Source organism: Equus quagga, chromosome 1 (genome assembly GCF_021613505.1).
Source record: "Equus quagga isolate Etosha38 chromosome 1, UCLA_HA_Equagga_1.0, whole genome shotgun sequence".
Taxonomy (NCBI): Eukaryota; Metazoa; Chordata; class Mammalia; order Perissodactyla; family Equidae; genus Equus; species Equus quagga.
Genome location: NC_060267.1, coordinates 100,412,754 through 100,436,109, shown reverse-complemented (window position 1 = coordinate 100,436,109; position 23,356 = coordinate 100,412,754). Strand labels below are relative to the sequence as shown.

Below are 23,356 nucleotides of genomic sequence, written 5' to 3'. Positions count from 1 at the left end.
GGGAACCCTCATACACTGCTGGTGGGAATGTAAACTGGTGCAGCCACTATGGACAACAGTATGGAGGTTTCTCAAAAAACTAGAAATAGATACACCATATGACCCAGCTATCCCAATACTGGGTATCTACTCCAACAACTTGACATCAACAATCCAAAGTAACATATGCATCCCTATGTTCACTGCAGCACTATTCACAATAGCCAAGACATGGAACCAACTAAGTGCCCGTCAACTGATGACTGAATGGAATACTACTCGGCCATAAAAAAAAGACAAATTCATCTCATTTGCAACAACATGGAAAGACCTGGAGGGAATTATGCTTAGCAAAATAAGCCAGACTGAGAAAGACAAACACCAGATGATTTCACTCATATGTGGAATATAAACAAACACATAGACAAAGAAAATAGTTCAGTGGTCACGGGGTGGGGGGCACAGCAGAGGAAGGGGAGCACTTACATGGTGACAGACAAGAAATAACATACAACTGAAACTTCACAATGATGTAAACTATTATGAACTCAAATAAAAATAAAATCTTTAATAAAAAAGCTCTCTGAAGAACCAGTCATAAAACAGAAGTAGCAAACTCAAATTCCTGCCACCCAGGCAGAACGGAGTGAGGCACGCTGAGCAGGCCATAAAGAACTGGGAGCAACGCCTGGCCCAAAAAGGATAGCTCTAGCTGGCTATTGAAACATGGGAATGTGGTTCACACATCTTCTCATTTTTCAAGGACACTTACAAACATGTCTTTTTAGGAAAAACTGCAAATTTTTAATGGTGGTCACTAATTATCATCCTGCCCACCAAATGACAGTAGAAGGCTAAATAAAACACTTAAAGGCAGCCGGTTAGCAGCCTGTTTTACACACGCAAGATAAACATAAGTGAGTTGATCCAGTAGGCAAACATTTGTATCAAGGCGATGGCCGAGTGTGCAGCAGGCAGATGGTCTGCTGGGGAGATGCAGGGCAGACCCTTCCCTCAGTTCAGATGAGGTGAGAAAAGGTCAGTGGAGGATGAATGGTGAGAAGCAGCAGGAAGCCTCATATCGCTGATCAGCCCGTCTGCAGTCCTAGAATGGCAGAGCCCTGTGGGTGAACGCAAGGGCCAGCAGAGGATGAAGAACTCCCGCAGATTTCCAGACCCCAAGGAGGGTCCCAGCTTGGCCCTAATATCCCAGGAGTCTTTTGGCCTCTTCACTCTGGGCCTGCAGGGTCTCACTTGCATACTTCTGGAGGAGTTCCATCTTCTTCCTTCGAACAAGTGCCTCCTCGATCTGTGGACAGCAAGAGTAAAGGGCTCATGTTTCACTTCCCAGCAAGGTCCTCTGTGTCCTGCCAGAACCTAGCTGGGAGGGAGTCCTGGTGAGGGAGGCCACCGAGCTGCCCACTATCCAGAGTGGTCTCAAGAGGCCCACTATCCCACTGGAAGCATGTGAACAACAGACTGCGTGTCTGGTTCTTCTAAAGCAGATGAAATCCTGCCTTCTCTGGATTCCACACCCCATTATGAGCACAGTGACCAGTCCCATGTGGTCAGGAGTCAGAGCTGCCCTAACGGAGAGGAAGGACAAAGAAAACCAGCTAAAGGAGCCGGCCTGGTGGCATAGTGGTTAAGTTCACATGCTCTGCTTCAGTGGCCCAGGGTTCGCAGGTTCAGATCCTGGGTGTGGACTTACACACTGCTCATCAAGTAATGCTGTGGTCATGTCCCACACACAAAACAGAGAGAGATTGGCACAGATTTCAGTTCAGCAACAAACTTCCTCAGCAAAAAGAGGAAGATTGGCAACAGATGTTAGCTCAGGGCCAATCTTCATCACCAAAAACCCCACAAAAAACAAAACAAAACAAAACCCACTAAAGCACTCCGTGCAGCCTCCTTCAGAGGCAAGGCCTCTGGCACCTGGGAAGCTCCACCTATAAGGGAACTCCTGGCCTCTCCCCTACCTCTTGCTGAGATGGCACTGGGACGTGAGCGATGAACTTCTGCTGCCCGTCTTCCCCTCCTTTCTCCTGGATGCCTTCCTCATCAGACTACAAACAGAGAACAACCAAATTTCTGTGAGTAGGAGACCGTTAAATAAATGTTGGTACCACTATAACATTCACTACCCTGCAGCCGCTTAACAGGAACAAAGGGAATGAGTAAGCTCTGCACTCACACAGAAAGACACCCAAGACACGTCATTAAAGACAACAAGCGGCAGAGCACTGTGTGCACTCTGCCGCCTTTTGTATGAGGAGAGAAAATAAGGACAGAAACTAGTGACAGCAGTGAGAGCTCAGTGGGTGGACGACAGGGCTAGGAAAGAGAATCTTTGTTGAACGTTTTTATATACTTTTTGGTTTTTGAATCTTCTGAATACATCATCTATTTCTTTAATTAAATTTTAAAAATGTACCATACATAAAAAAAAGATCAACTCAGAGGCTACATGAGTCAATAGCAATTACTAATGACCTAAGGAAATAACACGGAAATAACACTGGAAATAGGAGGAGCGAGGACTCTGTGAGGTGGTGGGGCTACTGTGCCAGTGCCAGATGCCCTGTGGCATCCTCTTTCCCACCAGTTGCCAGGGGCGCTGGCTAGAAACTCTGTGGTGGAAACTCAGATCGCTGCTGGTGGGAGTGAAGCTGGTCCAAACACTTTGGGAAACCATTTGGCTGTATCCACTGAAGCTAAACACATGCCCACCCTATGACCTGGAAATTCCACGCCTTAGTGTCGATTCAAACAGCAGCAGTGAGCAAGGAAATCCACAGCAGCCCTACTGGCCAGAGCCCCAAACTGGACACTAAGCAAATACCCATGACCATTCGACACAAAAGCATATGCGTGATTCCACTGATATATCAAGTTCAGAAAAAGGTGAAAACGTAAGGGTTATCAGAGTTCAGAAGAGTGACACCCAGGGGCAGAAGCAAGCTTGTGGGGTGCTGGTCGTATTGTTTCTTCACCTGCTATTTGCTATATGGAGATGTTCAGCTTGTAAAAATTCACTGACCTAAACACTTACAACTTACGTACTTTTCAGTATATGGACTACTCAGCAATAAAAAGGAATGAATTCTTGAATTCAACAACTTGGGTGGATCTCAAGGGCACTGTGCTGAGAGTAAAGGCCATCTCAAAAGGTGACACACAGTATGATTCCATTTATAAAACATTCTCAAAATGACAGAATTATAGAGATGGAGAACAGATTAGAGTCTGCCGGGGTGAGGGATGGTAGGTGGGGGAGGTGGGACTATAAAGGGGCAGCTTGAGGGGCGCACAGTTCTATATCTTGATCGCAGTGGTGGTTACAGGAATCCACATGTGATGAAAGACAGAACTCTACACGCTCATTACACCAAGTCAATTTCCTAGTTTGGTATTGGACCATAACTACGTACGATGCAACCACTGGGGGAAACTAGGGGAACGATACACAGGCCTTCTCTCTATTACCCTTGCAACTTCCTGTAAATCTATAATTATTTAAGAAAAAAAAAATCCTTAGTGGCTTTCCATTGCTCTTACGATAAAGAAAAACTCTCTTCACCAACTCTAGCTCACCCCACCTCAATCCTCTCTCACCTCATCTCAGACCCAACAGCCCACACACTAAGCTCCAGCCACACTGGCCTATCACCTGTCCCTCACATGCCCAAGGAGTCTTTTGGAAGACACTGTTCCCCCTGCCTGGACACTTTTTTCTTACTGACTCTTTACTTGGTTAACCCTTCCTCGTCTTCCAGATTTCAGTTGAAGGGTCACCTCCCCAGGAAAGCCTTCACAGGCTCTCCCTGCACTATGCTCCTATCTCAGAGCTCCCGTCACAGCTGCAGTTTCCACTGTGTCTGCTTATGGAACTGTCTTCCCCTGGACTTTGAGCTACAAGCAGAGCTTGTTTACTGCCGTGCGCCAGCATGAGCCTGGCTCACAGCAGCCACTAACTAAACAAAAATCCACTGAAAAAGCAGATGGATACTTGCACCTAAAGAAAATCCTGCTAGGGCATGCTGCCATCCTGCTTCAAATGCATCACTGTCCCACCGCTCATCAGCCAGACCTGAGCATGAACCTCAGGTCTGCTATATTCTGTGTGATATTAAGTAAGTCACTGAACCTCTCTGAGCCTGCTTCCTTGCCAGTGATGTCATGGCAAGCCCCTCACTAGGACCTGACCCATTGTCTATACATGGGTGATTCCACTCCCCTTTCTCAGTCCAGCAAATCAGCTCCATTTTGGACCTATCCAAGGAGCCAGGCCTGCATACAATAGGCCCTGCAGAGGAGGCAGAAGCCATAGGCTCTGCCTGAGAGGCAAGGATCACAGCTCCATTCCCAACTGTGACTCTGAGTAAGTCCCTTATCTACTCTGGGCTGGTTTCTGTCTGTAAAACGGGGTGTTAAGACTAGAAAAGAGCTACTGGCACTGCCATTTAAAAAGAAATGATGAAGTCACGGGCTAAAACTCATATAGCTTCAAATGTGTTTATAAACCTAATTCCAGTATAGTCCATAGGGCCTATCTCCAAGAAACAAGAAAGTAATCCTGGTGTAAATCACAGTTTACCAACTGGTCTCACAGCCATTCCTTTCTGGAACCCTCCCTGTGATCCTAGGAGGTGATCTTCATCTCTATCTTCCAGGAGAGGCTGAGGCCACAGCTGGAGGTAGGGGTAGACCTGGGCTTTGACAGTGACCCCTGGTCTGTAAGCTGACATTCTTCCCTACCACTCCACCCAAGCCTCCTGAGGCGCAGGCTTCAGAGAGTGAGCAGAGGGCAGTTGAGTGCCAGGGAGACCCTCACTGCCCACCCAGTACCTCCTCCTCCGTAACAGCATAGATGTTGATCTCTTCCTCCTCTTCCTCCTCCTCTTCCTTTTCTCCTCTTGCTAGCCGGGCCTCTCTCTCTGCTTTCCACTTTTCCACTAATTCAGCTCTGACTGAAGACAGGGGAGAGCAGGTGTTATTTACTCTGGTCTCTAAATAAGCTTTAAATACTATGCAGGGCAAGGCCAAGACGTCCTCTCTGGAAAGGGACACCCTTCATTCTGCCCTGGTGGGTGGGAATCGGACGTGAAGAGCAGTGTGGTCTTACAACAGCTACAAGGCAGCTTTTTAGGGGACGTCCCCAGATCCCCTCCCAGTTCAACCACCTGAGTGGGTTCCTGCACGCCCACATGAAAATGGAGACACAGTGGCACAGCATGCTGGAAAAGAGCTCAGACTCCTGAACACCTGCTTGCAAAGCCCCAGCTCGATGCACTACATGACAATCAGCAATCACTGATGCCTCACAGGGTCGTCATGAGGCTTCGAGAGAATGTCCGCTAAAGGCTTAGCACAGTGCTTGGCACAGAGGAGGCACTCAGAGAGGGACACCCATCTTGCTCTACAGTGACAACCTGTCAGCTGTGTTTAAAGCAGATCTAAAAGGTACCTAAATGGGCACCATTTCATGATTTCAAGAAAGGCCAGTTTGGGAAGGAGTTTAGATAGTGAACTCTGGCGGACAGGGACCACATCAGATGCTGCTCTTGTGGCTTCCCCAACCTGCTGCTTCTGGCCCAAGATGGATCTGACTGCTTCAGAGTTATCGGAGGTTAGGTCACTAGCAGACCACTCCCTCTAAAGACCACTAGCAACGAAGAAAACTCCCTTCTGGCATAAAGCACTATTGAAACACCCGTTTTCAAAGGAGAGAACAGAAACTAGGTGCCATCGACGATGAAGTGAAATGCCCGGAGACCTACGTTTCTTTTCATATTCTTGTTCCAAAGGTACAATAACACCATCGTCTTCATCTAGGTAACCATAGTATTCAAAATCAATCGCCTTCATGAGTTCAGCACGTGTCTTTCTTGGAGGAGGAAGAGCTAAAAAAAAAACAACACCAACTTAGCTGAATTCCTCATCACAATCACACTCAAGCCTTCTCCCTACACAGTGTTACACAGGCACGTAGTACGTGTATTCGTGAAAATACCATGAAACAGGCACTGCTCTATACTAGTAGTAGGATTATGTAAATGATATCAACCTTTTTTACATCAACATTGAAAACTGTGACCCATATAGTCCATTACGAATCTACCCTTGGGGGCCGGTCCAGTGGCCCAGCAGTTAGGTGCACACATTCCACTTTGGCAGCCCGGGGTTTGCCAGTTCGGATCCCGGGTGCGGACATGACACCACTTGGCACACCATGTTGTAGCAGGCGTCCCACATATAAAGTAGAGGAAGATAGGCATGGATGTTAGCTCAGGGCCAGTCTTCCTCGGCAAAAAGAGGAGGATTGGCAGGAGTTAGCTCAGGGCTAATCTTCCTGAAAAAAAAAAAAAAAAGAATCTATCCTAAGGAAAAAAAGAAGCTGTCAAAGCTTTATGCACAGAGATGTGCATCATAGCATTATTTATATAGTAGTAAAAACTTGGAATATCTTACGATTGTAAGTTGCAGGGTATCCCACAGCCCCAAGAGTGCTGTTTCACAAGGTGCTTTGATAACATAGGAAATGCCATAATGTCTAGTGACATTATGATGGGAAAACGTAAGTAGATAGATGAGAAAAAAGAAACTATAAAAAAACAAAAAAGATAAAATGAGAAAGTCCTGAAGAAAATATTTTCAGACTAAGGATTACTAGTCAGGATATTTCAGTAATTCTTGAAAATCAAAAGGGAAATGAAAACCCAATAGATTGGTCAAAGAATAAAAGCTGATAATTTAAGAAGAAAAAAGTTCAAATGTATAAAAATTTCAATTAGCAGCTGAATTCATTATCAATTTCTTTAGTAATCAGGGAAATAAAAAATAAAAATAATATTTCTTTCACCCATCAGATCAGCAAAAATTTTATATGTATGAAAAACTGGAAATAACTAAAGTTGTATCAAAGGAGTAATGATTCCATGAAGTATGATTAATCCACACCATGATACTCCTTAATCCTTCACATCCACTAACAGAGCTCTAAGCAGAACCATGGGAGGGTCAATGGACATCACAATACAACAGGTCTGGGAGAGCCACTGTGTTTTGGCAGGCCTCCACCTGTCGCCCTGATGTTGGTCACAGCAACTCTGTCCACAGCTCCGCCACTCTGGGTCCACATCCCAAAACTCTATTGGCTGCACTCAGGACAGGGTACAGAACTGAAACCTGGCTGGCTTGAAGCACTGAATACCTCCCAGCCACACGGAGTGGTTTAAGGACGGAACTATGATCCAGTTAAAGCCAACTAGACTCTATTCTGGGAATTTTGCTTGAACTGCTTGGGGGGAAAAATCTCTTGCTGAGAGAGACAAAATGTTTAAGTCAATGAGGGACAACTTGCCACCACAAGCAGAGCGCTAGACAGATAAAAAAGTTTATACAGTGGAAGTCAAAATTGCAACATGGAGAAATGTGACCTGGAATCAGCCACTCCTGAAAGCAAACTATGCACTTGTCAGTTATGTGAGTCAATAAATCCATTTTTCTGCCTGATGTGAACTGGGGTTGAGTCATCTGTCACTTACAATGATGAAGTTTAGCTGATAAAATAAGCACAGAAGTGCATGGAAAAAGGCCTGGAAGGGAACGGACCAGAAAATAACGGTTACCAGTTATCTTTAGCAGGGAGACAGGGATGGGGTGCCAAGGAGACTGCGCTGTCTGAATTATACTCATTAAGACTGACTCATACACTTTCCTGATTAAAAACAAGATCCATGGCTAGAATAAAAATAAATTTAGAAAAAATGTATATGCAAAAAAAATGTAACATATACAGGATAACTTCAATTTAGGAGCCCCCATGCATAGCCCTTTAAAAACTGGAAGGCAATATGCCCCAACATGTCAACAATCTTCATCTACAAGCTGTGAACATGTGGGTGGTTTTTTTCTGACTTTCTGTATTTTACAACTTCTAATAAAATTATATTGCTTTCAAAATGAATGGCATGATATTTAAACCATGAACTATTTTTAAGTGATGTTAACGATGTATACAAAACCAGTTGCGGCATAATGAATTTAAAAATAAGCAGAGTATAATAAAGGTAGAATTATCTTTTTAAACAAATAGAAAATCTCACTGAGGGGCCAGCCCAGGGGCGCAATGGTTAAGTTCGCGCGTTCCGCTTCTTGGCAGCCCGGGGTTGACTGGTTTGGTTCCTGGGTGCAGACATGGCACCGCTTGGCAAGCCATGCTGTGGCAGGCGTCCCACATATAAAGTAGAGGAAGATGGGCACGGATGTTAGCTCAGGGCCAGTCTTCCTCAGGAAAAAGAGGAGGATTGGCAGCAGATGTTAGCTCAGGGCTAATCTTCCTCAAAAAAATAAATTAAAAAAAACAAACAAAACACTGAAAGGAAACGGAGCAGAATGCCAACAGTGGTGAGCATACTGTTATCATTCTCTGCTTTTCACACTTTTTTCTATAAAGTGTTTAGACTACTTTTCTAAAAGGCAAAATTAAAATACACATAAACTCCAGACTACTGGTTTCCAATTGCATGTTGGAAGGCCGAGGTTTGGCTGAAGTTCCCAGGGCCACGGAGGGAAAAGGCAGGAGCGTGAGGGCGCCTGGCTTGGATTCACACAGAGTAGCTCCACTTTTCTCCATTTTTATATACTGGGGTTTGGCCCAAGGTTTTGCTTGTCCTTCAGTTATAGTTTTTTCAAATAATAACTAAAACACGAACTTGATTCAATGAACTTCAGAGCCTGCCCAGATAATTTTGGGGAATTTCAAATACAGAAACTCTTCATTCAGACTGAGAGACTGGCACGTGCAAAGAGTGGGGAATTCGGCACCAGTCAATTTTAGATTCACTTTCTAGCCCCAGTTCTGCATCCCGGGTCTGTGACTTCAGTTGCCGGTGCTTAAGGTTTCTCATTTAAAATCTGGGAATAATAATTCTGATACTACAGGGCTGTTGTGCAGCTAAGAAATAATACAGGAAGAGCACCTAGGACACAGCATGTCTACTGTTATGATGATTACCAAGAATTAGAGGCTAAAACCTTCACAAATATTAATTACTTACGTTCTTTTTCAAACAGCTCTCTAACACCAGGCAAATCTTTTGCTGCTCCAAAGTACTTGTAACCTCGATTTCCTGGGACTTCTTTCCCTTCATGATCCAGCATTTTAGGGCCAACTTTCTTATTGGGAAGGAAATAGAGAAGGTGGATCAGATCCTTAAAGCCACTATTTATTTCCATATTTGCAAATATATTTTAAGATAATAATGCTAACATGGAAAATATTTATGTACAGAGAAATATTTAGATACATTTTTTTATCCCTTAAAAATCAACCTAAATACCTAACAGTAGAAGGATGATTTAAGTGAACTATAGCATGGTCACAGATGGAATATATTCTAGACCTTAAAAATGATGGTTCTTATGAAACTCTTATATTGACTTAGTAAAACGCTCATATATGATGTTAAGTGACAAAAGCTTAAAAAACATTGAAAACAACCTAAATGACAAACAGAAGACAAATGATAGATGTCCAGAGGATGAAAATCTATCCATTAAAAATGATGATGTTGGGGGGCCAGCCCAGTGGTGTAGCAGTTAAGTTCATGCACTCTGCTTTGGCGGCCCGGGATTTATCAGTTCAGATCCTGGACACAGACCTATGCACTGCTTATTAAGCCATGCTGTGGCAAGGGTCCCACATATAAAGTATATGAAGATGGGCATGGATGCTGGCTCAGGGACAATCTTCTCCAACAAAAAGAGGAGGATTGGTAGTGGATGTTAGCTCAGGGCTAATCTTCCTCAAAAAAACCCCACAAAAAACAAAAATTAATGTTGACAACTACATGTGGTATGTGATGCTGGACGAGGTCCTGTGATTGAGGGGGAAATGTTACAAAGGACATTATTGGGAAAATCGACAAAACAGCCAAGTGGACTAGATAAAATGACTGTATCAAAGTTAAATGTCTTAAACTTGCTAACTTTACCATGGTTATAACAGAGAGCATTCTGATTAAGAAATACACATAGAATTATTAAGTATTAAGGACCATGAGGTAATTAAGCTTCAAATGGTTCAGAAAAGATAAATCTCAAGGTACACACAGAAAATGATAAAGCAAGTAAGCAAAATGTTAAAAACTCGTTAAGTCTGCATAAAGGGTATATAGGAATTCTCCATACTTTGTTGCAACTTTTTGTGAGCTCAAAAATGCTTTTTAAAATAATTATATAAATGGTTATATATTGACATGAAAATACGCTCCTGATATACCATTAAGTGAACAAAGCATATAGTCAGAATATGAACCAATAGCTGTAAAAATAAACATATATATGCATAGAAAAAAATGCCAGGAAGATAAATAGAAAATGTCAATAGCAGTTATTTTGGGCTGGTAAGAAAATCTATAATATATTCTATATCATACGTAGAATATAATATTCACAAAATTTTTAACATTTTATAATTTTTATACAATTTTTCTTTTTTTTGCATAAAAGTACATACTGTTTATATAATCAATGTTACAATTTTGAAAAGAAATACAAACTCTAGAACCAAAACCATACACACACTATGATCTATTACGGCATTCACAGGGAAACGATGGAAGGCAATATCCAACTGGCTGCACCTAAGCAATGGGATTATCACTGCTGTTCTCCAGCTTATACTTTTCTCAACTTAATGTATAACTTTTTTTTTTTTTTATTGTGGTAAAATACACATAAAATTTACCATCAACCATTTTTAAGGGCACAGTTCAGTGGTATTAAATATATTCCTAATGTCATGCAACCATCACCACCATCCATTTCCATAACTCTTCTCATCTTGTAAAACTGAAACTCTAAATGTATTACTTTTATACATAGAAAATGAAATAAATTCTTAAGCATTAAAAAAAGTCTAGAAAGAAACATATAAAAACATTAATGTTGACTTTGGGTGGTGGAATTTAAGAATATCTTACAAATTAATTTTGTCATGCTTCTGAGGCCACTTTTCTAGGAAGGTTAATAAACTTCTGCATTACTGTAAAGCAGTCCGACAGGAAACGAAATCACCGTCACAGGGGCCGGCCCGGAGCTGCAGTGGTTAAGTGCACACGCTCCACTTTGGAGGCCCGGGGTTCAGTGGTTCGGATCCTGGGTGTGAACTTACACACTGCTTGTCAAGCCATGCTGTGGAAGCGTCCCACATATAGAGTAGAGGAAGATGGGCACGAATGTTAGTTCGGGGCCAGTTTTTCTCAGCAAAAAAGAGGAGGATTCGCAGCAGATGTTAGCTCAGGGCTAATCTTCCTCAAAAAAAAAAAAAAAAAAATCACCATCACAGAACTGCTGAAGAAGTTAAATGAGAAAGTTCCTAGGGCAGTGCCTAGAACAGAACAGGTGCTCAAGAAACATGAGTGCCTTTCCTACTGCAACAGGAAGAATAAATGCTTCTCTTTTACATCAGATACTAAACTAAGAATCACGGTTTTGTGTTAAGACTTTCATAAAGGCAAAAAGACAATCACATAGAAACACTGCATGTGTTTCTTACATAATATATTACAGCCCACTGATTGAACTTCTTGTTCAAATGAACTGAGGTAGATCTCTTCACAAATGGGTAGATGGGGCAGGACGTGGGGCAGTATTTTTCAAAGTCGAGACTCATTAGTGGGTCATAATCATTAATTTTTTAAAAATCAAAATAGAACAGAATAGAGGGGGGCTGGCCCCGTGGCCGAGTGGTTAAGTTCGCGCGCTCCGCTGCAGGCGGCCCAGTGTTTCGTTGGTTCGAATCCTGGGCGCGGACATGACACTGCTCGTCAAACCACGCTGAGGCAGCGTCCCACATGCCACAACTAGAAGGACCCACAACAAAGAATATACAACTATGTACGGGGGGCTTTGGGGAGAAAAAGGAAAAAATAAAATCTTTAAAAAAAAAAAAAAAAAATAGAACAGAATAGAAAATATAAAAGTGCATCAACACATACTAAGTATTTTTTCAACACATTTTTGTGTGTACTGGGTTGTGATCCAAAGTGTGTGTGTGCGTGTTTTAAAGGTATGCTTTTTGGTGAGGAAGACTGGCCCTGAGCTAAGATCTGTTGCCAATCTTCCTGTTTTTATTATCTCTCCCCACAGCCCCAGTACATAGTCGCATACCTTAGTTGTAGGTCATTCTAGTTCTTCTGTGTGGGACGCCGCCACAGCACGGCTTGATGAGCGGTGTGTAGGTCCACGCCCAGGATCCGAACCGGCGAACCCCAGGCCACTGAAGCAGAGTGTGCAAACTTAACCACCTGGCCACGGGACTGGCCCCTGTGTGTGTCTGTTTTACAATGGGTCATGGTCCTAACAGCTTGAAAGTCACTGTTCTAGGGTATCGCATTTCTAAGAGTCCAAAGAAAGGAAAGAAGAGAGTGCCCCCAACGTCCCTTCAGGTAAAGATCCAATAATGGTTGCCCCAATTCCCAAGGAGTTCAAAGAAGGATGTGAGAGGGTCATGTCATTTTACGTAAGAGGTCAAGAGAGATTAAGTGGCTTACTCAAGAACATCTGGCTGGTAAAGGCAGATGCCCAGTCTGCTCTGAGGCCTTTGCTGTGGAGTCTTGAAGCCTCATCCGACCCATCCCTGGACAGGTTTCCTGTCTATGTGGAACAGGCACTTTTATGCCTTCTTTCATTTCTCGAGTGCCTACTCTGGCAGGCAAGGGCTGGGAGCTACAGCGGATGCAAAGCTGGACAGGACCTACCCAGCTTGCCAAAGCAGCTCACTCACTCACTCCCAAGAGCCTCTGGGCTGCTGCTCACTTACTCCATAATCAGGACCGCCTAGTTCCTTGATCCGGACCTCCCAGTGTCCTTTCTCTCTTAGCAGTTTGTTAATTTCATCATTCAGGTCACGAATTCGGAATTCGCCTAAACCAGCTAGAAAACAAAATGATAATTTCTTCAAAATACCACTCAATGTCATACCCTTAAAATTGAATGTTAAAACCTACAAAGGTACACAACACGAAAATACTCATTTAAATTTACAAGAGTAACCATCAACACCCAAATAAATCATAGGACAAGGATTATAAATATGGTTCCCACCAGCGTAGGGGAAAAAACATCCTCAAAGAAAACTCCCACATTAGCAACAGAAGAAATTTAAACTGAAGCAATCCTGCAGTTCTATTTACACAACAATTAAAACAGCGTAATCGTGGAGCTCAGGAGACTCAGCATCCAATGCCAGCAAAGGCGGTGAGGCTGGCATAGGCACTGGTGCCTGGCAGCATTCTGTGTCAGTATAGTCCTTTCAGGAAAACAATGTGTTGCTAAATGGGAAAATCTTTTGGCAAAGACTACAGCCTGAGAATCACGGCGAAGGGACTAATTTAAAGGGATGTCCACAAGGGATCTTGCTGAGGTGTTGTTTACGGAGGCCAAGAGCTGAGAGAAGCTGGGGCAACTTACCACAGAGGGAAAACAATAAACAACCCTGATATTGAAATGAAACACCGTACGGCTGTTTCTAAGGGAGCATCCCTCCCTTTCTCCATTGAATTGCTTTTGTACCTTTGTCAAAAGTCATATGCGTGGCTCTACTTCTGGACTTCGTATTCTGTTCCATTGGTCTATGTGTCTCTTTCACCAAATCACATTAATACTGTAGCTTTGGGGCTGGCCCTGTGGCCAAGTGGTTAAGTTCGCGCATTCCGCTGCAGGCAGCCCAGTGTTTCGTCGGTTCGAATCCTGGGCGCGGACATGGCACTGCTCATCAAACCACGCTGAGGCAGCGTCCCACATGCCACAACTAGAAGGACACACAACTAAGAATATACAACTATGTACTGGGGTGCTTTGGGGAGAAAAAGGAAATAAAATAAAATCTTAAAAAAAAAAATACTGTAGCTTTAATTAAATCTTGAAATTAAACAGTATGATTACTCCAATTTTGTTCTGTTTCAAAATTGTTTTGGCCATTCTAGTTCCTCTGCCTTTCCATTTAAATTTTAGAAACAGTTCATCAATATATACAAAAAAATCCTGTTGGGATTTTGATTGTGACAGTAGTTGAAAAGAAAAGAACCTGACATCTTTCCTATGTTGAGTCTTCCCATCCAGGAACACTGTATGTCTCTCCATTTCTTTGGGTCTTCTTTGATTTCCTTCACCAGTGTTTCAGTTTTCATCATACGGATCACACATATATTTTGTTAGATTTGTATCTAAGTATTTCTGTATTTTGGTGCTTTTGTAAATACCACTCTTAAAAAAATGTTCTAGTTTCAAATTTCATTGCTAGTATATAAAAATAGAATTGATTTTTGTGTATTGACCTTCTATTCTGTGACCTTGCTAAGCTCAATTATTCATTCAAGAAATCTTTCTGTAAATTCCTTGGGAATTTTCTACACAGAAAATTATATCACCTGAGAATATGGCATTTTATTTCTTCCTTTCCAATCTGTGTATCTTTTATTTCCTTTTCTTGCTTTACTGCACTGCCTAGGAATCCCAGTACAATACTGAATAGAAGAGGTGAGAATGGTTGTCTCTGCCTTCTTCCTGATATTACAAGGACAGCATTCAATCTTTCACCATTAGGTATGATTCTGGCTACAGGTTTTTTTGTAGAAGTGCTTTATCAGGATAATGAAGTTCCTTTTTAATCCCAGTTAGCTGAGAGTTTTGTCATGAATGAAGGTTAAGTTTTGTCACATAGTTTTTCTGCATCTACTAAGATGATAATATGGTTTTCCTTCTTTAGAATGCTGATATAGTGAATTATATTAATTAATCTTTAAATGTCGAGTCGGTCCTGCATTCCCAGGATAAATTCCACTTGGTTGTGATATATTATCCTTTTTATAAATTGCTGAATTTGATTTACTAATATTTTGTTGAGAACTTCTATGTTACCTTCATAAGGAATATTGGTCTATAGTTCTTCTTTTCTTATAACGTCTTTTTCTGATTTTAGTATCAATGTAACACATCCTAAAACCTATAAGATGAATTAGGAAGTGTTCCTTCTTCAATTTGCTAGAAGAAACTGTATATAATTGATACTCCTTAAATGTTTGGTGGAACTGACTAGTGAAGCGAAATGAGCCTGGAGTTTTCTTTGTTGGAAAGCTTTTAACCATGAATTCAACTTCTTTAATAGACATAGGATTACTCAGGTTCTCTATTTCTTCTTGAACAGTGTTTCTAAACAGCAGCACAACTGACGTTTTGGGTCAATTCTTTGTAGGATGCTTAGCAGCTCCCTGGCCTCTATCCACTAGATGCCAGTAGCACCCCTCCAGTTGTCACCATCAAAATTTCTCCACATGCTACCAAATGTCCCCTGGGGGGTGAAATTACGCCTGGCTAAGAACCACTTCTCTTAGGTGAGCTTTAGCGGGTTGTCTTTTTCAAGGAATGGCCCGTTTCATCTAAGTGGTTGAATTATGGGAATAAACTTGTTTGTAATATTCCCTTATTATCCTTTTAATATCTGTAGAATCTGTAGTGATGTTCCCAATTTCATTCTTAATGTTCGTGATTTGTGTTTTTTTAGTCTGACTACAAATTTATCAATTTTATTGATCTTTTGGAAGAACCAGCTTTTCTTTTCTCTATTGATCTTCTGTTTTCAATTTAATTAATTTCTGCTCTTACCTTTATTATTTCCTTCTGTTTACTTCGGACTTAATTTGCTTTTTTTAGTTTCTTAGAGTAGAAGCTTAGATAACGATTTAAGACCTTTCTTATTTCCTATTATTTTAGAGCTATAAATTTTTATCTAAGCACTGCTTAGCTAAATGTCATAAATTTTTTCATCCCCTAAATTCTGACATCATGTTTTCATTCTCATTCAATTCAAAATGTTCTTTAATCTCCTTGTGATTTCCTCTTTGGCACATGGGTTGGTTAGAAGTTTACTGTTTAATGGCCAAGTATTGAGGAATTTTCCAGATATCTTCCTGTTGTTGATTTCTACATTAAGTCTACTATAATCAGAGAACATACTGTGTATGACTTCAATTTGTTTTTTTTAAAGATTTTATTTTTTTCCTTTTTCTCCCCAAAACCCCCCAGTATAGTTGTATATTCTTAGCTGTGGGTCCTTCTAGTTGTGGCATGTGGGACGCTGCCTCAGCGTGGTTTGATGAGCAGTGCCATGTCCACACCCAGGATTGGAACCGACGAAACACTGGGCCGCCTGCAGCGGAGCACGCGAACTTAACCACTCGGCCACAGGGCCAGCCCCAGACTTCAATTATTTTAAGTTTGCTAACATTTGGTTTATAGTCAAGAATATATTCTATTTTGGTGAATGTTCCATGAGCTCTTAAAAAAAGAAAGTGTATTCTTTCACATTGGGTGGAGTGTTGTTAGGTGGAGTGTTCTATAAACGTCACTTCGGTCAAATTGATGGGTACTGTTGTTTAGTTCTTCTATGTCCGTACTGATTTTCTACTTGTTCTATTGATTATTGAGAAAGGAATGCTCAAGTTCCCAAGTCTAAATGTGGATTTGACAATCAAGCAATTTAAGCAGACAGACTGCTTACCATTTTGAATCTGAGCCACTTTTTTAGAGATCTCTCCAATGATCTGTGAAAAAAATAAAATGTAATACATTTTTATGCTTTCTGAATATGTCTGAAAGCACAGGAAAAATATAATTCAAAATTAGTAACTAAAAATACTTAGAATTCTGGTTTAAGAGTCATTTAGATAATAAGTACTGAGAGAGTTGTTACTTCTACTAAGATCAGATTCACCCAGAATTTACCTGTCGTCTCCACTTCTCAGCTTTGGGCAGCTCAGTACATTCTGAGGCGAGAAAGGGTCTTCGCTCCTAAGGAGAAGCAAAATATACATGTAGCCACTGTACTATATGAAGTTACAAGCTTCATGCAACATTCAACTGATTCAGGCTTAAAGTCTAAGGCGTCTAACGGTCTAAACACATTTGAAGTTGCAGTTCCAGATGATCTTCATCAAGCCTTAAACCTCACTCTACAATCTCTCCTTAGGAAACAACTATCAGGCAAAATCACTCATTGCATTGTATCTAGTACACTGAATAACTATAAACAACTTAAAACACACATATCAATGGAATGGAATCAAAGGCCCAGAAATAAACCCACACATCTATGGACAGCTAATTTTCGACAAAGGAGCCAGGAACATAGAATGGAGAAAGGAAAGTCTCTTTACTAAATGCTGTTGGGAAAACTAGACAGCCATGTGCAAAAGGAGACCATTATCTTACACCATACACTACAATTAACTCAAAATGGATTAAAGACTTGAATCTAAGACATAAAACCATAAAATTCCCAGAAGGAAACACATGCAGTAGCTCTCTGAGATTGGCCTTAACAGTATATTTTCAAATACCCTATCTGCTCCAGCAGAGAAAATAAAAGAAAAAATAAACAAATGGGACTACATCAAACTAAAAAGCTTCTGCACAGCAAAGGAAACCATCAACAAAACGAAGACAACCTGACAACTGGGAGAAGATATTTGCAAATCATATATTTGATAAGAGTTTAATATCCGAAATATATAAGTAACTCGTAACAACTCAACAAAAACAAAAAACAAAAACCCAATTAAAAAATGGGCAGAGGATCTTAAAAAACATTTTTCCAAAGAAGATATACAGATGGCCAACAGACACATAAAAAGATGTTCAACAGCACTAATCATTAGGGAAATGCAAATCAAAACGACAGTGAGCTATCACCTTACGCCAGTCAGAATGGCTATTATTAAAAAGACAAGAAATAACAAGTGTTGGAAAGGGTGTGGAGAAAAGGGAACCCTCCAACACCGCTGGTGGGAATGCAAATTGGTGCAGCCACTATGGAAAAGAGTATGGAGATTCTTTGAAAAACCAAGAATAGAACTATCACGTGATCCAGCTATTCCACTTCTGGGTATTTATCCAAAGAACAGAAAAACACCAATTTGAAAAGATATATGCACTCCTTCATTGTAGCATTATTCACAATAGCCAACACTTGGAAACAACCTGTCTGTCCATAAATGGATGAATAGATAAAAGAAGATGTGGTATATATACACGATGGATTACTACTCAGCCATAAAAAAAAGATGAGATCTTGGGGCCAGCCCCATGGCCTAGTGATTAAGTTCAGTCTGCCCCGCTTTGGTGGCCCAGGTTCGGTTCCCAGGTGCAGACATACACGACTTTTCTGTCAGTGGCCGTGCTGTGGCAGCAACCTACATACACAATAGAGGAAGATGGGCACAGATGTTACCTCAGGGCGAATCTTCCTCAGCAAAAAAAAAAAAGATGTGGGGCCGGCCCCGTGGCCAAGCGGTTAAGTTCACGTGCTCCACTTCAGCGGGCCAGGGTTCAGATTCTGGATGCGCATCTGGTACTGCTCATCGAGCCATGCTGAAGCGGCATCCCACACGCCACAACTAGAAGGACCCAGAACTAAAAAAAAATATACAAGTATGTACTGGGGGCCTTTGCGGAGAAGGAAAAATAAAATCTTAGGAAAAAAAAAAGATGAAATCTTGCCATTGTGACAACACACATGGACCCTGAGGGCATTATGTTAAGCAAAATAAGTCAGAGGAAGAAAACCAAGTATCATATGATTTCACTCATACGTGGAAGATCAACAACAACGACAATGAACAAACACATAGACACCGAGATTAGATTGGTGGCTATCAGAGAGGAAGGCAGGAGAGGGTAGGGCAAAAGAGGTAAAAGGGCACCTGTGTACAGTGATGAATGGCAATTAGATGGTGGTGAACATGCTACAGTTTTCACAGAAATTGAAATATAATGATGTAAACCTGAAATTTATATAACGTGATAAGCAAATATTACCTCAAATTTAAAAAAAAAAAAGAAAAGATGGCTACCAGTGTTTAGAAGAAACATATGTACAGTCACGCGCCACATAACAATGTTTCGGTAAATGAAAGACCACATATTTGATGGTGGTCCCCTAAGATTACTACCGTATAGGATAGTATAGGCTATGCTACCTAGGTCTGTGTAAGTACACTCTGTGATGTTCACGCAATGACGAAATCACCTAACAATGTGTTTCTCAGAATGGATCCCCATTGTTAAGTGATACATGACTGCATATATGTAAGTGTGTGTGCATAATTTAAAAAAAACAAACAAAAATATTCAAAGAATGGTATATATTATCCCTAACCTGGCTGAGTCTCCATTAGTTGAGATCATTTACTTGTTTCAGCTTAGAGATGTTCCCCACAGTACACTCCACTTCCTATTATTCAATATTAGACAGAGCTGGGATAATATGGGAAGCCAATCATCATATTACAGAGGAGACAGAAGAACAAGCAGCCAGATCATCACACTGCCCCAGCCATAGAGATACACCTGAAATTCCAGTGTATAGACTCCTAAGAGTGTCAGCAAGTATAGACGAGAAATAGGAAGATGCGGAGTTGGAAGTCTGCTCAGGAGGGACTTTTACTGCATTTGCTCTGGATACTTTACGTTCATGAAGATTTACACCAACCTTCACTTTTCCCTCTTCCAGCTGAGCTTGGCGAAATCTTGCTAAGGCCGTCCTACCAGGAAAAGAGAAGACTCCATCAGACCCTATTCACAGATTTCTTATCACCCAAGTTCTTGGATGGGCTAAATCTGCTCATGACCACACTTAATGTCCTTCATATATATATATAGTAATTAAGTAACCACAGAGAAGTTATGGGCTTCCATGTTCCAAAGATTAGGGCTCATAAGACCATTTGTGTTTTTGAACACCCAAGCATCTATTTTACTTACACTGCATTCAAGGACTGTGGGAAAACTCTACTTATCATACATTGTAGCGAGCAACACAACTAGATGTTGAAGACTAATATCATGGGGTACCCCAGCTGTCACTCTCACAGCCCCTGCACCATCCCCAGATGAACGAATGTTCATCCAGTGTAAGTTCTGGGAGCTGACCAAAAACACTAACGGGGAAAACAAATGGGCAAATATGAGAATACCATTTTAACACATGGAGAGAAAGAAACAGCTACCAAAAGGCTCAAACACCAAAAGGACCAAACACAACAAGAGTTCTGTAGTGGTAATTAAGTTACATAAAATCTACAGACAAAATCGAGTTGATACTTACATGGCCTTTTCTGCGTTTCGGGCCTAAAAGGAGAGAGAAGAGAAGAAAAATGCCCATGTTTAAAACACCTTTTTTTTCATTTACCTTTTAAAATTTCAAAAGGACACAGTCACAAGCAGAATGCTTGAACCTAGTATATGAACACAGTAACAACAAAAAAATGGAAAGATGTTCAAATCCTGTGACTGACTTTATGCTGCTCCCTCTACCTAAAATGTTTACTTCTCCACTATCCCCACCCACTTAGATCTGGCTCTTATTCATTTTTCAAAATTTACCTGTGTCATCACCATTCAGAAAGTTCTTCCATGACCCCTTCTTCCCAGGTAGGCTGTCGCCCTTTGTCTGGGTTTATACCTACCATGGCACTTTCCACCCAGCATTATAATTATCTGTTCCCTGTCAGCAGAATTTGAGGAAGGAGGGGCTGGTTCTCACAAAGTGAGTTTTGTGTAAGTACTGTCACACCGCTGTCAAATCAATTATCCCTGAAACACAGAGTCAGGCAGGGAACATATTTTCTGGGTTGTAGTATAAGTAGAAAGAGTGCTTGCTGAGTCAGGGACTTGCATTTTACTCCCAGCTCTTCCACTTACCATCCCTGAGAAGTAGTCTCCCTAAGCCTCAGTTTCCCCATCTTCACAGCAGGTATCATACCTCTTATCTCAGAGATGTCATGATGATTTAATGAGATAAATACACGAAGACATCAGGTATGCAATTTATAGATGCTCAGCAAATGTGAACTCAATTTAAATCTCCTTTCTGACCCTCCCTTTCAATGGACACAGAAACAAACTTGGCAAATGCTTGGTGGATAAAGGAACACAATATCTACCGAGAAAAAAAGCAGAGAGCCTCTCCCAAAGGAAGCCATCATCTTGAAGGCTGAGGCTGTGTCCTACCTATTTCATTAAAGCATATAGATTCTAAATATTTAACTCAGCGTTTCTCAATGCTTACTCCATGCTTTAAACACCATGCTAGGTGCTAAGAATTTGGCCATGATTCTTCCTTTTGAGGGAATTCATAGGAACTTCACCCCAAAACAATGAATCAATGTAATAGGGTTATGAACCCAGGGTGATGGAAGCCCACAAATATGAATGTGTGGTGGTGACAATATATAAAATACCCAATAACTCCTGTAGCCAGAAATATCCAGGCTCACGGATCTTTCTCCCTGCTAGGGAATGGAGACAGGAGATTCTCTGTGCTCGTCAGAGTTCAGAAACGAAGATCTTCGAGGGTGAACAGGACAGTATGAAGCAGTAATTTGGGGCACATCCTCCCACAAAAAGGGCTGCTTCTAGCCCACTGGTTTCTCTCCTTGGGATCTTGTGCTCATGAATCTATAACGGCTTCCAATGCATCTTCTATAACCTCACTACAGCGTTGCGTGCTTTCTCATGGGGCTTCACTTCATGAAAATATTAGAGCAGCCGACATGTACGAGTATCTTCTTTGTACCAGCACTACATGCATTCTCATACTTACACATCCTTAGCGCTTCTCGAACGAATGAAGAAGCCAATGAACCGCGCCAGACCACAGAGATCACACCCTCATGCAATAACACTATGCCATTCATTCAATTGTTACTGAACACCTACAACGTGCGACACTGTCAGACATTAAGGAAGCAATGGAAAAAAGACTATCCTCGTGAAGCTGAAATCTTCTGAGGGAGACCCAGAAGAGACATAAACCAAATAATCAAGAAACATACAGTCACAACCGCTGCTCATCTCCCCTACGGGACCTGGGGGCAAAGGATCTGGCCCACGCCAGGCACCGTGACTCGGAGCCGGTCCTTGAGCCTCTCTGCGCCTGAGTTTTCCCCATCGATAACGTAAAGCGCTTCATCGAGATTACAACACTGTCGGAGGTGGTAACCCGGCTCCCGGGGTTCCATCGCCTCCTCCAACTAAAGCGCGGCAGGAAGGGAATCCCCCAGTCACAGCCAAGGAGCCCGAAGCCCGCAGTGACGCCGGGCAGACCCCTGGGCTACGAGCCCCGCCCGGGGCTGGGGGTCCTCGCAGCGCTCCCACTCACCCCCTCTCTACTCACCATGGTGCGAGGCGGGCGCCGTCCGTGGGCCGCGCGGCCCAAGCCCAGGGAGCTTCACGGCCGCAGGCGAGGTCAACCTGACGGGAACTGAAGATTCTAACTGACCACACCACCGATTTTTCTGTCGGAAGGACAAATGGGAAGATACGGGAGGGGGACCGGAAATGAAACCGAGAAATGGCCGGGGTAAGAAGAGGAAACGCAGGCGCGCTTCTGCAGTCGGCCTTCCCTCGGCGTCTGGACGTCGCACCAACGCGCAGGTACGTGGGCAAGATTGCGCCTGCGTAGTGGGGCCGACAGTTCTCTGACTCAGCCGCGCGGCTGGTTTTGCTCTCGCGGTAAGAACCGCGAAATTTCTCGCGTTAACTATTGGTTGTGTGGACGCGGGCGACGCCGACTGTAATTGGGTGGGATCTGGTTGCTGCTCTACGTACGCTTCTCTTCGCCTCCCTGTTTGCTGCTTCTGTGAGAGCTAACGTGCCGTTTTGGAAGTTCGTCGTCATCCCTCTGAATGGACTGAGTCCTCACAACTGTCCGGGGCCGCTGGACCGCAGCATCAGCCGCCCGCGTGGAGAGGCAGCTTCGGAAGTGGAAGCTGCGGTCTCCCGCTGCCCAGCGCCCAGGCGCCTCTCTGGGCAGATCGCGGCGATAGCCTGTTCTCCAGGAGTCGGAGCTGGCCTGGCTTTGTAAACTCCTTCGCGTTTCCCGGTCATTTACTTGGGGCCTGTACTTTTTCGATTTCCTCCTGGAATCACGGGGGCCTATCAGAGCCTGACCAGTACTTGAGGTCACCCTCTTTTTTATTTACTTATCTATTTAAGAGAGGGCTGCACAATCATCAGGTTTTTGGGGTTTTTTTAAGGGGAAGATTCGCCCTAAGCTAACATCTCTTGCCAGTCTTCCTCCTTTTTTCTTCTTCCGTTCCCCCTGACAAGGTCCCAGTACATAGTTGTGTATAGTTGTAAGTTCTTCTGCTTCTTGTGTGTCAGCCTCTGCAGAGCATTGCCACTGACAGATGGGTAGTGTGGTTCCACGCAGCGCAGCGAACGTTAATAACCCCTAGGCCATCAGGGCTGCCTCCACCCTCTTTTCTTTTCTTTTTTTTTTTTTTTTAAAGATTTTATTTTTTCCTTT

At 42.4% G+C, this 23,356-nt stretch overlaps 1 protein-coding gene across 1 annotated transcript; it reads right to left on the bottom strand.

Moving 5' to 3' along the window:
* Nucleotides 1-527: 527 nt before the first annotated feature.
* ISY1 (ISY1 splicing factor homolog) lies at nt 528-22,437 on the bottom strand. The gene is made up of 11 exons (XM_046647182.1): nt 22,223-22,437; nt 20,153-20,175; nt 19,538-19,589; nt 16,774-16,839; nt 16,550-16,592; nt 12,812-12,924; nt 9,045-9,162; nt 5,763-5,885; nt 4,831-4,952; nt 1,962-2,048; nt 528-1,288 (listed from the first exon to the last, which is right to left on the bottom strand). Exons 1-11 carry the CDS (start codon nt 22,223-22,225, stop codon nt 1,181-1,183), a joined length of 858 nt encoding a protein of 285 aa, XP_046503138.1. The 5' UTR covers nt 22,226-22,437; the 3' UTR covers nt 528-1,180.
* Nucleotides 22,438-23,356: the final 919 nt, after the last annotated feature.

Coding starts and splice junctions, on each gene's coding strand:
- ISY1 (XM_046647182.1), bottom strand. Junction 16,840..19,537: donor TGGAAGAGGGAAAAGTGAAG/GTTGGTGTAAAT, acceptor GCTTCTCCTTAG/GAGCGAAGACCCTTTCTCGC. Junction 12,925..16,549: donor AGTGGCTCAGATTCAAAATG/GTAAGCAGTCTG, acceptor TTTGTTTTCTAG/CTGGTTTAGGCGAATTCCGA.